This window comes from Merops nubicus, unplaced genomic scaffold, assembly GCF_000691845.1.
Source record: "Merops nubicus isolate BGI_N331 unplaced genomic scaffold, ASM69184v1 scaffold5874, whole genome shotgun sequence".
Lineage (NCBI taxonomy): Eukaryota > Metazoa > Chordata > Aves > Coraciiformes > Meropidae > Merops > Merops nubicus.
The window spans coordinates 156,505-168,760 of NW_008606153.1; the positions used below are offsets into that span (position 1 = coordinate 156,505).

General features: G+C 37.2%; 1 protein-coding gene across 1 annotated transcript in view; it reads left to right on the top strand.

Annotated features, from left to right (window-relative positions):
• The window catches only part of ZNF385D (zinc finger protein 385D), a 165,326-nt gene that overhangs the window by 148,182 nt on the left and 4,888 nt on the right, over nucleotides 1-12,256 (top strand). Inside the window, exons 5-6 of the mRNA XM_008939557.1 lie at nucleotides 8,775-9,008; nucleotides 10,994-11,172. Of these exons, the coding sequence (XP_008937805.1) occupies nucleotides 8,775-9,008; nucleotides 10,994-11,172 (413 nt within the window). The remainder of the gene's footprint in view (nucleotides 1-8,774; nucleotides 9,009-10,993; nucleotides 11,173-12,256) is intronic.

The following is a 12,256-nucleotide window of genomic DNA, read 5'->3' on the forward strand; positions in this document are numbered from 1 at the left end:
GTGAAATCTATTCCTGCAAACTTTGAGTGCTTGATATGTCAATTAATTATGCAAGAGCAGGTGGTTGTAAGAAAGCCATTGCTGATCAATCCACAGAACACATCTGCTACAGCTTCTACTTATGGTGCACTCCAAGACAGATGTCTAAAAGAATGTATGTCTTCTCGCTGCTCTCCCTGCCTTCACTGTACTGAAAAAAAAGGTATACAGTTACAACAGATGCTCATAACAGCTTCTGACAATTCCTGTATTAGACACATTAGTTTATTGCGAAAACCAGATTTACTAGCTCAATGCTCTTCAGTAAAGGAAGTAAGCTGCTGTAAAGGGAATAGCTTTAATTATTCCTGGATTCAAGACAGGAGAATGCCATGAGAGATATTTACAAGAGTGATCAGAAGTGAGAGTTCTGAGACATTCTGAATTGGATTCTAGTTATATTAATTTACTTCTAGATTCTAGGTGTATAAATCTGGTTTGAAACTTAAAGTTTAGACGGAAATTTAAAAAAGGACATTAAACTTGCTTAAAATGAAAAAAAAAAAAAATCTTTGCCTAAAATAGAGAGCAATCTTATACAATCTGCAGTGCAGTTCACTCATTCTTTCCTTGTTCCATTTGATTAATGAAAGCAATGTATTTTCTCTCCTTCTGCCAGTGATTAATACTTCTCCATGCTTTTTTGTTCTTGGTGGCAGATTGCTGGGGGAGAGATTCCACAATAAAATGGTTTTGATACCAAGTTTTAAATAGGCTTTGCCAGCCTGCTTGTTTTGTGAAAAATACTTTAGTCTCCAGTAGTGTATAGCCTGGACTGTGTCTGCTCTGTCTGTTAAAGAGAAGTGGAGTTTAGGAGAGACATTTCAAAGATCTCTTCCATCACTATAGCTGATAGTGCTAGGTGAAGGAGAACAGCTTGTCTCCTGCTTCCTTCCCCATGTGTGTCGGGTGGGCATGTGGGGGCAGCAGGGGTAACAGGCAGAGACTGAATTATAGTTATGTACTGGCCTCAGTAGCAGCAATTTGTTCTTCAGGTACATGGCTAGAGTTAAAGCCCTAATGGGTGTTTGGGTGAGGAGCTAATACTTTGAAGCCGTTGCTGTTAGTGATACAAAAAAAAAAGTCAATCCCTGAATTTGACTAAAGGGCTGGAGCACCTGACCTGTGAGGACAGGCTGAGAGAATTGGGGTTGTTCAGCCTGGAGAAGAGGAGGCTCTGGGAAGACCTTATAGCGACCTTCCAGTATCTGAAAGGAGCCTACAGGAAGGCAAGGGAGCCTTTGCTGTGAGAGGACAGGGAGTAATGGCTTTAAGCTAGAAAAGGGTAGATTTAGGTTAGATGTTGGGGAAAAGTTGTTTAATATGAGGATGATGGATCACTGGAATAGGTTGCCCAGGTGGGTGGTGGAGGCCCCGCCCCTGGAGACATTCAAGGTCAAGCCTGATGAGGCTCTGAGCAGCTTGATCTAGTTGGAGGTGTCCCTGCTTATGGCAGGGAGGGTTGGACTAGATGACCTTAGGAGGTCCCTTCCAACCCAAACATTCTATGATTCTCATTGGAAAAGTACTGCCTCCAGTACTGACTATATATAATTCATATTAGCTAGAACTTGGTAGTGAGGCAAGGCCTATTTTTAAGTAGTATTTTGGACTACTGTCTACACTAGTGATTCACACGGTGCCAAGGATGTTCCTGGACATGGGAATGCAAACATTCGTTTCCATTACTATAGTTGTCTTTGAATGACTTTTGGCCGAAGGTGAATCTCCTAGATATCCCTGGGCACAACCTGGAGTTCAATATGAGCTAAGGAGCAACAGGCTGTTCATGTGCAGCTGAGCTGTTTTGGAGGATAAGAATGTTTAATAATACGGATGGGGACTGCTTTGCACATGTTGACCTTCCTGCTGCAGAAAAGTGCATTCAAGGCAAATTCATTTTACTATAGTGTGTCTTTCAGATCCTTTTTCTTTAGTGGGCTTTTAGCTTTTAAGGAATTGTTTTCAATTCCCTGTTTTTTACTGGTGGTAAACTCAACTGATGCTCAGTTTCTGCTCATGCATTAAGATTAACTACAGATTTATTTTTGATTGTGTTTGCTTTTACTTAAAAGTTGGGCAACGATACTGAAGCCTGTGCAGATGGGAAACTGGAGGCAGTTTGCCAGCATAGCCTTTGATGTTGCCAAGCATAAGAGACCTACGTTTAAGATAATACAGCTTTCCTTCTATATATGTGATAAAACCACCATGTGCATGTTTTATTCCTTGTCTTAAAAGCAATGTTTTACTTTGCAGGCTCTAAAATAAAAATGAAACCATCAAAACGAAGTCTAACACTCTGCCTTATGTATAACCTTCAAATTAGAATGTCAATAGAAAATGTGTTATTTTAGCAGGGCCACTGATACCGTAACCTGCGGAAATACTCTTTGCACTTGGCTGTGATCTCTACCATTTAAACTAACACTTTGTCCCAGTTTCAGATTGAATTTTTCACTACACGAGTAATTAAACAGCAAGGGTAGCTTCAGCCAGTGACCTGTTCTTCCCTCTGGAACTGCTTGCACAGGGACCCTTTCACTTGTAGCTGGTGAAAGCAGTTTTTCTTCAGCCTGGCTGAGGAGAAATCTATATGACAGAAAGGAAAGCTCAGTGCCCAAACCCAGTCGTCACTAACAGTTGCTTAAAATAACCTGACAAGTAGTTTCTCATCATCATCTCCTCTCCTTCCAATCACATTTTTTGTCAACTACATTTGCCCAAGAACTCAAAACTTGGGCAGCATGTGACATGCCCTTACCTTCCCTCTTCCTTTCCACAGGCCTTCTACCCTCAGCTGTTGCTGTTTCTGCCAGCCCTGTTCAATTAACCTCAACAGGAATGCAGTCATCCCTCCACAGTTAATCCTGTTCAGGATTAATGAACTGTGCTTTAGACCAAGGGAACTGCTAGTAAAACTGAGGTATAATTTCATTAGAAAAATTGTGTACTCCTAATTAATGAAGGTCATTTCAGGACCTGGTGGAACTGAGTTTAACTGAAGGAAAAAACCTATAGAGCAAATATGTGAAGTTTGCTACTTTGTCTTCACTCTTGCTCTTTCTGTGGACAACTTTTGTCATCACTTGTCCTGTTCTCTGTTTCACTTCCATCAAGTCACTACCAAGGCATGTCCCCAGGAAGCATGGAGTAGAGGCAGCAGTAAAATGAGGCCTCTTGTTCTTGAGTCACTTGTTTCTTCATCCTTTATTTCTGAGTGATAAATACCATATATAATGTGATTTATTTCAGTGTTTAAAAACAGGAACTTGTCAAAATACTGAGGTCATCATTTCTCCAGTTATGAACCAAGAAAATTCCTCATATTTGGTTTTCACACCAGGCCTGGGGAAGTTTTCAGTCCTTCAGTTTCTCAGTAATGCATTACTGCACTGAGTACCTGAAAACTACATTTGAGCAAAGGCTTCAGTGATACCTTAGATACATTCAGCCTTTCACTTTCTGGGTATCAAAAGCAATCATGATGGACACTTAGACAAAACAAAGTAAGAAAGAACTTTAACAATAAAGTGACTGGCAAGTCAGTGCAGTGACAGGGGAAGGGAGAGAAAACAGGTGAATAGCTGGCATTTATCAAACAAGATCAGAAAAGGCAGCTCATCAAAAATGTTCTAATTCTGTTCCTCTTTGGTCATACACATCTTTGTGCAGAGCTCTTGGCTCTTCTATTATGACATATTAATTATGCATCCATCCTGTAAAAGATCGGGTAAATATAATTTCCGATATTTTGTGTCACTTCACTGAAGGATGTCTTATCATAAAGTAATGAATTATACTACTGTCATTCAGATATTTTGATCTTTTTTACAAAAAAAAGTGTGATGTATGGTACTTAACTCTAAACCATGCTGTTACAATTATTTTTTTTCATACAAAATGTTATGCAAGTCCAAGTTCTAAGCATATACTTCTGACCTTTCAAGTAAAAGATATCCATTTTGGGAAGGATATATCTATAAAAAAATAGATTGAATCCAGGTTTTGAATGTAAAACTAAGTCTAATGGCTGGAATTTTCATAATCTGACACCAAAACAATTTTCTGTGCAACATGTTGTAATGGGACAAATATCTACAAACCACAAAATACACAAGTTTCTATTCTGCACATATAAAGGAGGAGGAGTCAATACATTTGAGTCAAAGTTGCTTGAAGTACTTAATTGCTAGAGCCAGCCCATGTGCTAGCACACATGCTTATGTTTAGCATAAAAGTATAGGAAGTCAGCCAAGCACAGAGAAAAGTCACAGCTATTATTGGGATGATACTTTGTTTTTTATATACTCTGCAGTTATATTTATAGATTCAAAAGATATCACACCTTATCTTCACATATAATTACCACAGAAGACACAAAACATGAGATTTTCGACTCAGCCCAAGGTAACCTACAACCTGGTTCTTAGTAGGCAGGAAAATAAAGTGCCAAGATTCTTTTGACCGTGCCAGTATCAGGGACCTGTACAGGAGACTTCTATTACTTGATGGGGGTTTCCTATAAGTGGGCCAGCTGACTAGCATTTTTGCTATGCTAGAAGGTCTTACAGTATAGTGATGTATTTCATATCAAGTTCTGTTTGTCATGAGAAAGCATGTGCTTTCTAGTTTCTGTGGAGGAGTGGTTTGTTTTTGTGGGGTTTTCTGGCTTTTTGTTTGTTTGCTTTCCTGGACAGCATTATGGGCCAAATACTCAATTCTTTTATGTCAAAGGTAAAGTTTGATTTAAATGAGTATGTGTTAAATAAGATATTTTTAAATGCATGCCTCTTGAGATTGTGGAATAAAAAACACATTCATAAATACTTGTGATTTGTTTGAAGTCAGAGCACTTTTCTCTCTGTGGGTCTATTTATAGTTTCAGGATAAGAAATTCTTACGCTTAGTAGCAGGAACTGATGAGTGAGACTTTCACATACTCAGAAGAAAAACACGACTTGTAATTTTCTGCTTCTTCAGCCTAAAGCAAATTCCTGATTTTTGTAACTGGGATATAAAATTAATCCTGCATGCTTGTGAGGACCTTAATCACACACTTGAAGTTTTCCACTTGAACTATGGTATCTGTAATATTCAAAGGAGTCAATTCTCACAGAATGTTTTTCATCTGGCTTTGTCTTCTTGTTAAAATAAGTCTTTGATTTTGCCAGTGACCAAGATTAGATTTTAGTGTGGGGTGGATTTTTTGTATTTTTAATTTTTGTTCTGTTGCTGTATTAAGACCAGGAACACGAATTATTGTGAATCCTGGAGTGTTCCCTTTTTTGCTGCTGGAGTCCAGTTCCATACAATATTAGCAATCAGCTTCTATGCCAAAGCCAAGCAGTGACAGTTGCAATAATGAATATTTGCTACAGGCTACTGGTATGAAAATAGCACAGTGCTGCAAGCCTGCGTCACCAGAAACAAATCTTCCATTTGACTGTGACTGAATTTCCAGCTAAAATTTAGATCATTTATTATTGAAATAGTTCTTAAAGCACTGTCATAATATAATGTTAAGAAATGCTGATTCAGTCTTCAAGGCATCAATTCAAATGTCTGCCCACTCCTTTTTACTGTTTGGGTTATTTTAATCCCTTATACCTTTAATGCTGTACCCTGTATTTAGGGCACTGAACTGTATACAGGCATCAACAGTGTCATATATAGAGAGACATAGAGACATACTGGTTAGTTTAGGAGTTCTGGTGAGGGGTGAGGGAATTTGAATTCCCTCTTTATAATCTCACTTGATGTCTTTTAAAATGTTTTTTTCCTTAATTCCTGCAAATAATTCTAAAGTTTATATGAGGAAGATCAGCTTTGCATATTTAAATGTGTCATGGCTTTTACACGGTGAACTCGGATGCTTTTCTTGTAGATGCTTTGATGTCATTAACGCATTTGCATTAGTGGAATATACAATGTATTAATACAGGACACCTTTAGAAAGTACAAAATATACGCACTGAACTTTGAATTTTTTTTAATTTGAAAAATATGCTGATGACATTTACCATTTTGGATTTAATTTTTATATAAATGCTGCTTTCATGCATGCATATCAGAATATCCTTAAAAGGACTAACTTGATTGATTGTATTTAATCTTAACTTCAGAATAATTACATAGTGAAATATTAGATCAATATAGATATAGGAGGTCAGATATTTGAAGCAGAATAAAATCTGCAGTTGTCTGAGCTTTTATTTTTGTTCATTGTCTCAGGTTTTCCTATGGAAAAAAAAATCATGATCTGTATTTTGCTTTGGGCAAAATACTGATGCTTACACTGCAAAGCTAATAATGGTGATTGAGGTACATGTCCAGTTTCCTGCAAGATGAGAATGAGCACCAACCTCGCTATCAATCCTGAGAGAATGATAATGTTTTCTTTTACTTCCTTCTCCCTGGTGCCATCTGTCCTCTGCCTTCCTTTTCACCAGGAAATACATTACCTAGCCCTACTACAGTACAGTATTAGCAGAATGGAGAAACTGACATTTTAAAAGCAGTGTTATGTAATGCTGGGTGTGGGCTTTTGAGGAAAATTATTTACCTGCAGCAACTTTCAGTGGAAGGAAAGCCAACATTGATGTGGAATTTCTGGGGTGAGAAAGGAGTGGCTACTTAAATGTAAAATTTTGTGGACATATCTACAAAGGTTTCATTTACTTATCATTCCCAACAAAGGGCTTAATGTGCCAAAATAGTATTTTTGATTTGAAACTTTATTGTTGGTCTGTAAAAAATAATAAATAAAACCAGAATGTTCAGCAAGGTGACACCATTCCTTCTGCATCAGCATTTCACATCCCCAGTACCATCAGGATATAACCACCTGCAGACTCACTCTCAGGAAAAATAAGTACTTTGATAAGACCTTGAGTGGGACCTTAGTTTTGCTATATGCTCTAATGCCTGGCAATATGTAGAATATTTGCATGACAGACTCTGCTTTCTTGGTTTTATGTTTTTTGTTTTTTGTTTTTTTTTAAAAACCCTCTGGAAGAATATGTGGAAACATTGCAAAATACACAATGTATAGAAATTAGTAGGGGTTGAAGGGTCCCATTCCCATTGACCAAAAGGTTATCATACCTGGGTTGCTCTTGCAGATATTTATGTAGCAAGTTTCAAGTCCTCCAGGTAGGCAGTATGTCCAGATCTCTGTAGTTAGGCTGTTCTCAGACTTTACAAGCTTTAATATTTGTAAGAATTTCCTGATGTCAAATCCAAGTCTTTCTTGATGTAATCCAGTAGTCTTTGTTCTATTAGGAGGAATCAGGGAGAAGAGTTTCTTATTTTTACCTACCTTCTACAGATATGAAAAATGTCGTCAGTGTTTACCCTTTATCTTCAGTATTCACATATAGATGTTAGATATTTCCTAAAACTCTAATTTGTTTTGGCATCCTCCCTTGCAATGCCTCTCTTTGTTGGTTTGCATTTGTGTTGCTATGTGATTAACAGCAAACAAGTGATGGTTAATTGTTGATGTTGCAGTCCCCAGGCTGGACACAGAGACTCCAGTGCTGATTTGAGGAGAAAAAATACTACATAAATCTTTCATTTTGCACTTTCAGTATGGTGGGGACCTCTTTCATAACATGATGATATAAAGAGATCTGTGTTCATCTCGTTATCCGCTACTGAAAGCTTTTTCTGAAAAACAAACAAAGAAAACAACCCAAAATCAATCAAACAACCTGTTGTTCTTCATCCTGTTTTAATAGATCAGATTAATCCTACTGAGTACGGGTTCCTGTAATTGTCTATACTGAAAAGCATCTAATATTCTAGACTGTTTCTCCAATGCATTAAAATTGTTTTGAATCGTGTCTCTCAGTGTATTTGTGCTTGCTCCCAGTTTGCTATTATCTGCAAAGTTATTAGGCAAGTTCTTCATTAATGAAGCTGTTGAACAGCATTAATCTGAAGCAAACCTCTGAGGCGTCAGTTGTGTACCTCCTGCATCACAGCACGTACTGAGATCTATATGCCAAAGAATTGTTATTTTGCCTATTCTAATAGATGGCAATGAATAAAGTATAGTAGAGGTAGAGCATCACTAACACCAAGGAATGTATGAAGCCAAAATGAGCTTTCTATGTTGGAAAGTACCCAGTTCCAGGGTGAAATAAATAAGATTTCATATGGTGGAAGCTGCTACTCTGTAGGCTTAATATGACAAAATACAACACTGTAAAGGAAAAACATCTCCTGTTCCTTGTCTTATTCTCCTGTCTCTTACTTGCTGTCTTCTCCACTGACTCAGTGTTGGATCTTATTGTCTTCAACCCTGGAACTTTAGCTTGACTACTCAACCAGTATAAGTATTATGTGGTATGATGGCAGTTTATGCATCTGAAGTTCTGCATAAAAAAAATTAACTGCCTGCTGTACTGGTAATTTACACAACATCTTTTAGTGGATTATCTTTCAGTTATACAGTACTGTCATTTCAGTTTATGAATTCTGTATTTACTGAGTGTTAACAGAATGCAGAAGACAGTGTATGTGGCATTTTGGTAGATGGGAGTACTGTATTTTGTAACTACAGAAAATACAAAGAATAAGTTCAGATTTAGTTCATTAGTGTTAGTCAGAACATCACCAGCGTGATCTGGCTCTCTGTGCAGTTACAGCATTAGGATGGAAACAATCAAATGACAAGGGTCACAACTATTTTTCTTCTGTTTCCTTCCATCTCCTCTCTTTGCCCACAGACGTTACCACAGGGACACCAGCAATATCAACAACAACCACCGTGGAAATCCGGAAGAGCAGTGTTATGACAACTGAGATCACGTCTAAAGTGGAGAAAATCCCCACGACAGCCACTAGCAGCACCACATGCCCTTCTGTTGAGACTGAGGAAGAAAAGGCAAAAAGACTGCTGTACTGTTCACTATGCAAAGTCGCTGTCAACTCTGCCTCACAGCTCGAGGCGCACAACAGTGGTGAGATGGAGCAGTGTTTGCTTTCTTCCTTTTTTTCCTTCTATCTTAAGTGTTCTGCAATTATCGTCCACTGAATAGATTAGATCTCTTGTAGCAAGGGACAAAGAGGTGGGAGAAAACTGGCAACTATGTGGAATTCATTAACTCTTAAAGAATAAAAATTACAGGAAAGAGGCTTTCATAAAGGGGGAAGAAAGGAATTTTATTGCATGCAAGTCACCCATTTTCTTACATTTTAGCTTTTGCAGCTTGCGAAGCTTATAGAGCTAAGTGACAGCTCATGCTTCATTACCTTTGGTGTTCAGAGTTTGCACAGTTTTGGTTGTGTCAGCTAGGAAACTGAGTATGAATGCCATTAGTTTTGTTTGAAATTTAACAAATTAAGGGTGAAAGAAGGAGCATCAGTCAGAGTTCAATGATGAGTTAGAATTCTTAGCTCCACAGTCCGTTAATAACTTGATAAAATTACATATTTTTTCCTTTGTTTTCTTCAACTGATAGCAACTGCTGCATGAGAGTTGAATGGGTAATCACTTGCCTTCATCTTTCTTAAACCTTTTTGTGTTATTAGAGCTGGTAGCATCAATAAGCTCCAGTAGTAGAAAGCCATCATTCATAGTCATTATTTTAAGCATTTTATTGATTGGCTTTGTGGTGAGCAGGGTTAAACAATCCTGGGATTTACTATGGTGGCAATGAACATCAATAATGACCCTACAGAACACTTGCTGATTTGGGATGTCAGAGGTTACCTACCAACAGGGTAAACAGAGTAAAGAGGCAGACAGAGAACATTAGGTTTGAAACATAAAGACAGTAATGATATACCTGCAGCAAAATGATTAACGGTTTTATGATGTAATAAATTTTTTTTTTAAAAAAAGCTTTGGCCTGTCTGTAGAATCTACTTAAATTAAAAAGGAAATTATAATTTGTTGGTATTCATGAGAAAAATAGCCTAATCAGTTTTTTTGAATGCTGTGTTTGCTGTATGCCAGATTTTCAACTGGTGAAAATTCAAGTTCATAAAGCTGGAGCATTTTAACCTATTTAATGTCATATGAGAGTTAGACTCTAAGCATTTTTCTGATCAAGATGAGGTTAAAAAAAAAGTTATTCTGAATATTTAAACACAACCCTCCAAGTTTTTTCTGTCTTTACTGATAAACTGTCTGTGTGCTTATACACATGCATGCTTGAAAAAGTGTATATTTGGATGCATACAACAATTATCAGTAGAACAGTTCTGTACGTGGTACTAGCCCACTATCATGACAGACTTCCTGTGTGGAAGTCAACAGTGTTAAGAAATCATTTGGTGTGAATAAAGGTAAAGCAACAGGACAATATTGTTTTACTATCCAGTCTTTAATAAAGAATGCAAGTCCATTTTTCTCACATGTATGTTTCTCACATACATGGTTCTCACATACATGCTTTCTCACATACATTTCTTCAATGGTTCTTTCCAGGCCATTAAGGAGCCACAGATTGCTGACAGGATCCTTTGCCCCATTTTGATTTGGAGACTAATTAGTTAGTTACAGATTTAAGTGTAAGCTACCTAGTACATACTGTTTATCAATCCATTCAGGAGGACTACAAATCAAAGCCAACTACATCTTTAATAGCCAAATTACTCTTTGTTTGCAACTACATTTCAGGTCTTATTAGCAGCAGGAGTTAATGAGAAAAGTCACACCCTTTTAACTTCACATCAGGATACCTGATTGTCCCACTATTTCCTGGTGTGGCTGCTTTGTTCTAGTGCATTACCTACAGATATGTAATTTAAAAATTAAATATCAGTTGTGAAATACTGTTACATTGGTATGAATGTGATACAGACAAACACAGACATATTCCAAGGATAGCACATGGCACCAAGCTAAGGTTCATATGATTTATTTTTAAAAAGAAAATAAAACAATGAATGCAACCAAATTGCCAAAGTTGTTTCTGTTTCCCATTTCTAATGTCTCCAGGGACTAAGCACAAAACTATGCTGGAAGCTCGGAATGGAAGTGGAACCATAAAAGCCTTTCCTCGGGCAGGTGTAAAAGGCAAAGGACCTGTGAATAAAGGAAACACAGGCCTTCAGAACAAAACATTTCACTGTGAAATATGTGATGTGCACGTAAACTCTGAGACACAACTGAAACAGGTACTCAGTTAGCTTGCAGAGTGTGAATCCTTGGCTGTTCTTTGTTTTCATGGTGATAAAGTACCAACATAAACAGCATGTGTCAGTCTAACAGTTTGCATCCAAATGAAACATCCAGATTTTGCCCTTTGTACTTGGCTGTCATGCTGTATGTTTTGTTTTGGATATGATTTTCCCTTGCATAGAATATGTTTTCTCAAAAGCTCTTGATTATATTTATTTATTTCTTAAAGCGCTGGAGAAGCTGTAAGCTGCAACTTGTTACAACTGTCTTTAGACTATAAATACTACTATAACTGTCATGAGCTATATAAACCCTGCTGTTAGTGTACCACATGATATTTGCCTTGACAAAGATGTGGAGGAGGGGCAGCCAGTGCTTTCACAGAACACCAGATAACCTGCTTAGAAATGCGGGATGGAGAGGATTTGTAATATTTTTTTTATCAGCATTACTTTGTAACTGAGAGGCATGACCTCTAAACTGCAATTGCTCTGTGTTCAGTCATTCTTCAGATGAGCAAAGCCTTTGTTCTGAGAAACAGTTTAATTCCATATACCTTTTAGAATTAAATACTAGTTAAGGAACTTTACAAGACTGAAGGTAAATTCAGTAATGGACAATAACAATACCTGTCTTCACCTATCAGGAAAAAAAATGTATAGTTATTCTTTAGCAAGAATTCAGTTGAGTATGAAAACTAAAGTATAAATGTAGTTCTGAAAAACATACCTTACATCTAATACTTTAATAAAGTCTGTGTAGAAAAATTATTATAAAATCTCATAGAGTTTATGAAGAAGATAATGGATATTGTGGTTTGGTTTTTTGTTTTGTTTCTTTTTTTTCCCCGACTGTCACTTACTTTGATATGTAACCATCTTTCAGCTGTAATCTTAAAAGGATCTTCAGGCTTCTTAGGGATTTAAACAGTTTTGTGATATTCCGTCCCCCTCCGAACAGGACATGTTCTACTATCTAATATTCTTCCAAAACTTTCTGTCAGCAGTGGATTGAATTTTATGGGTGCTTTATAGAGATAGGGAGGAATTTTTCAAAGGCTTATAGTTTTGACCACATTCC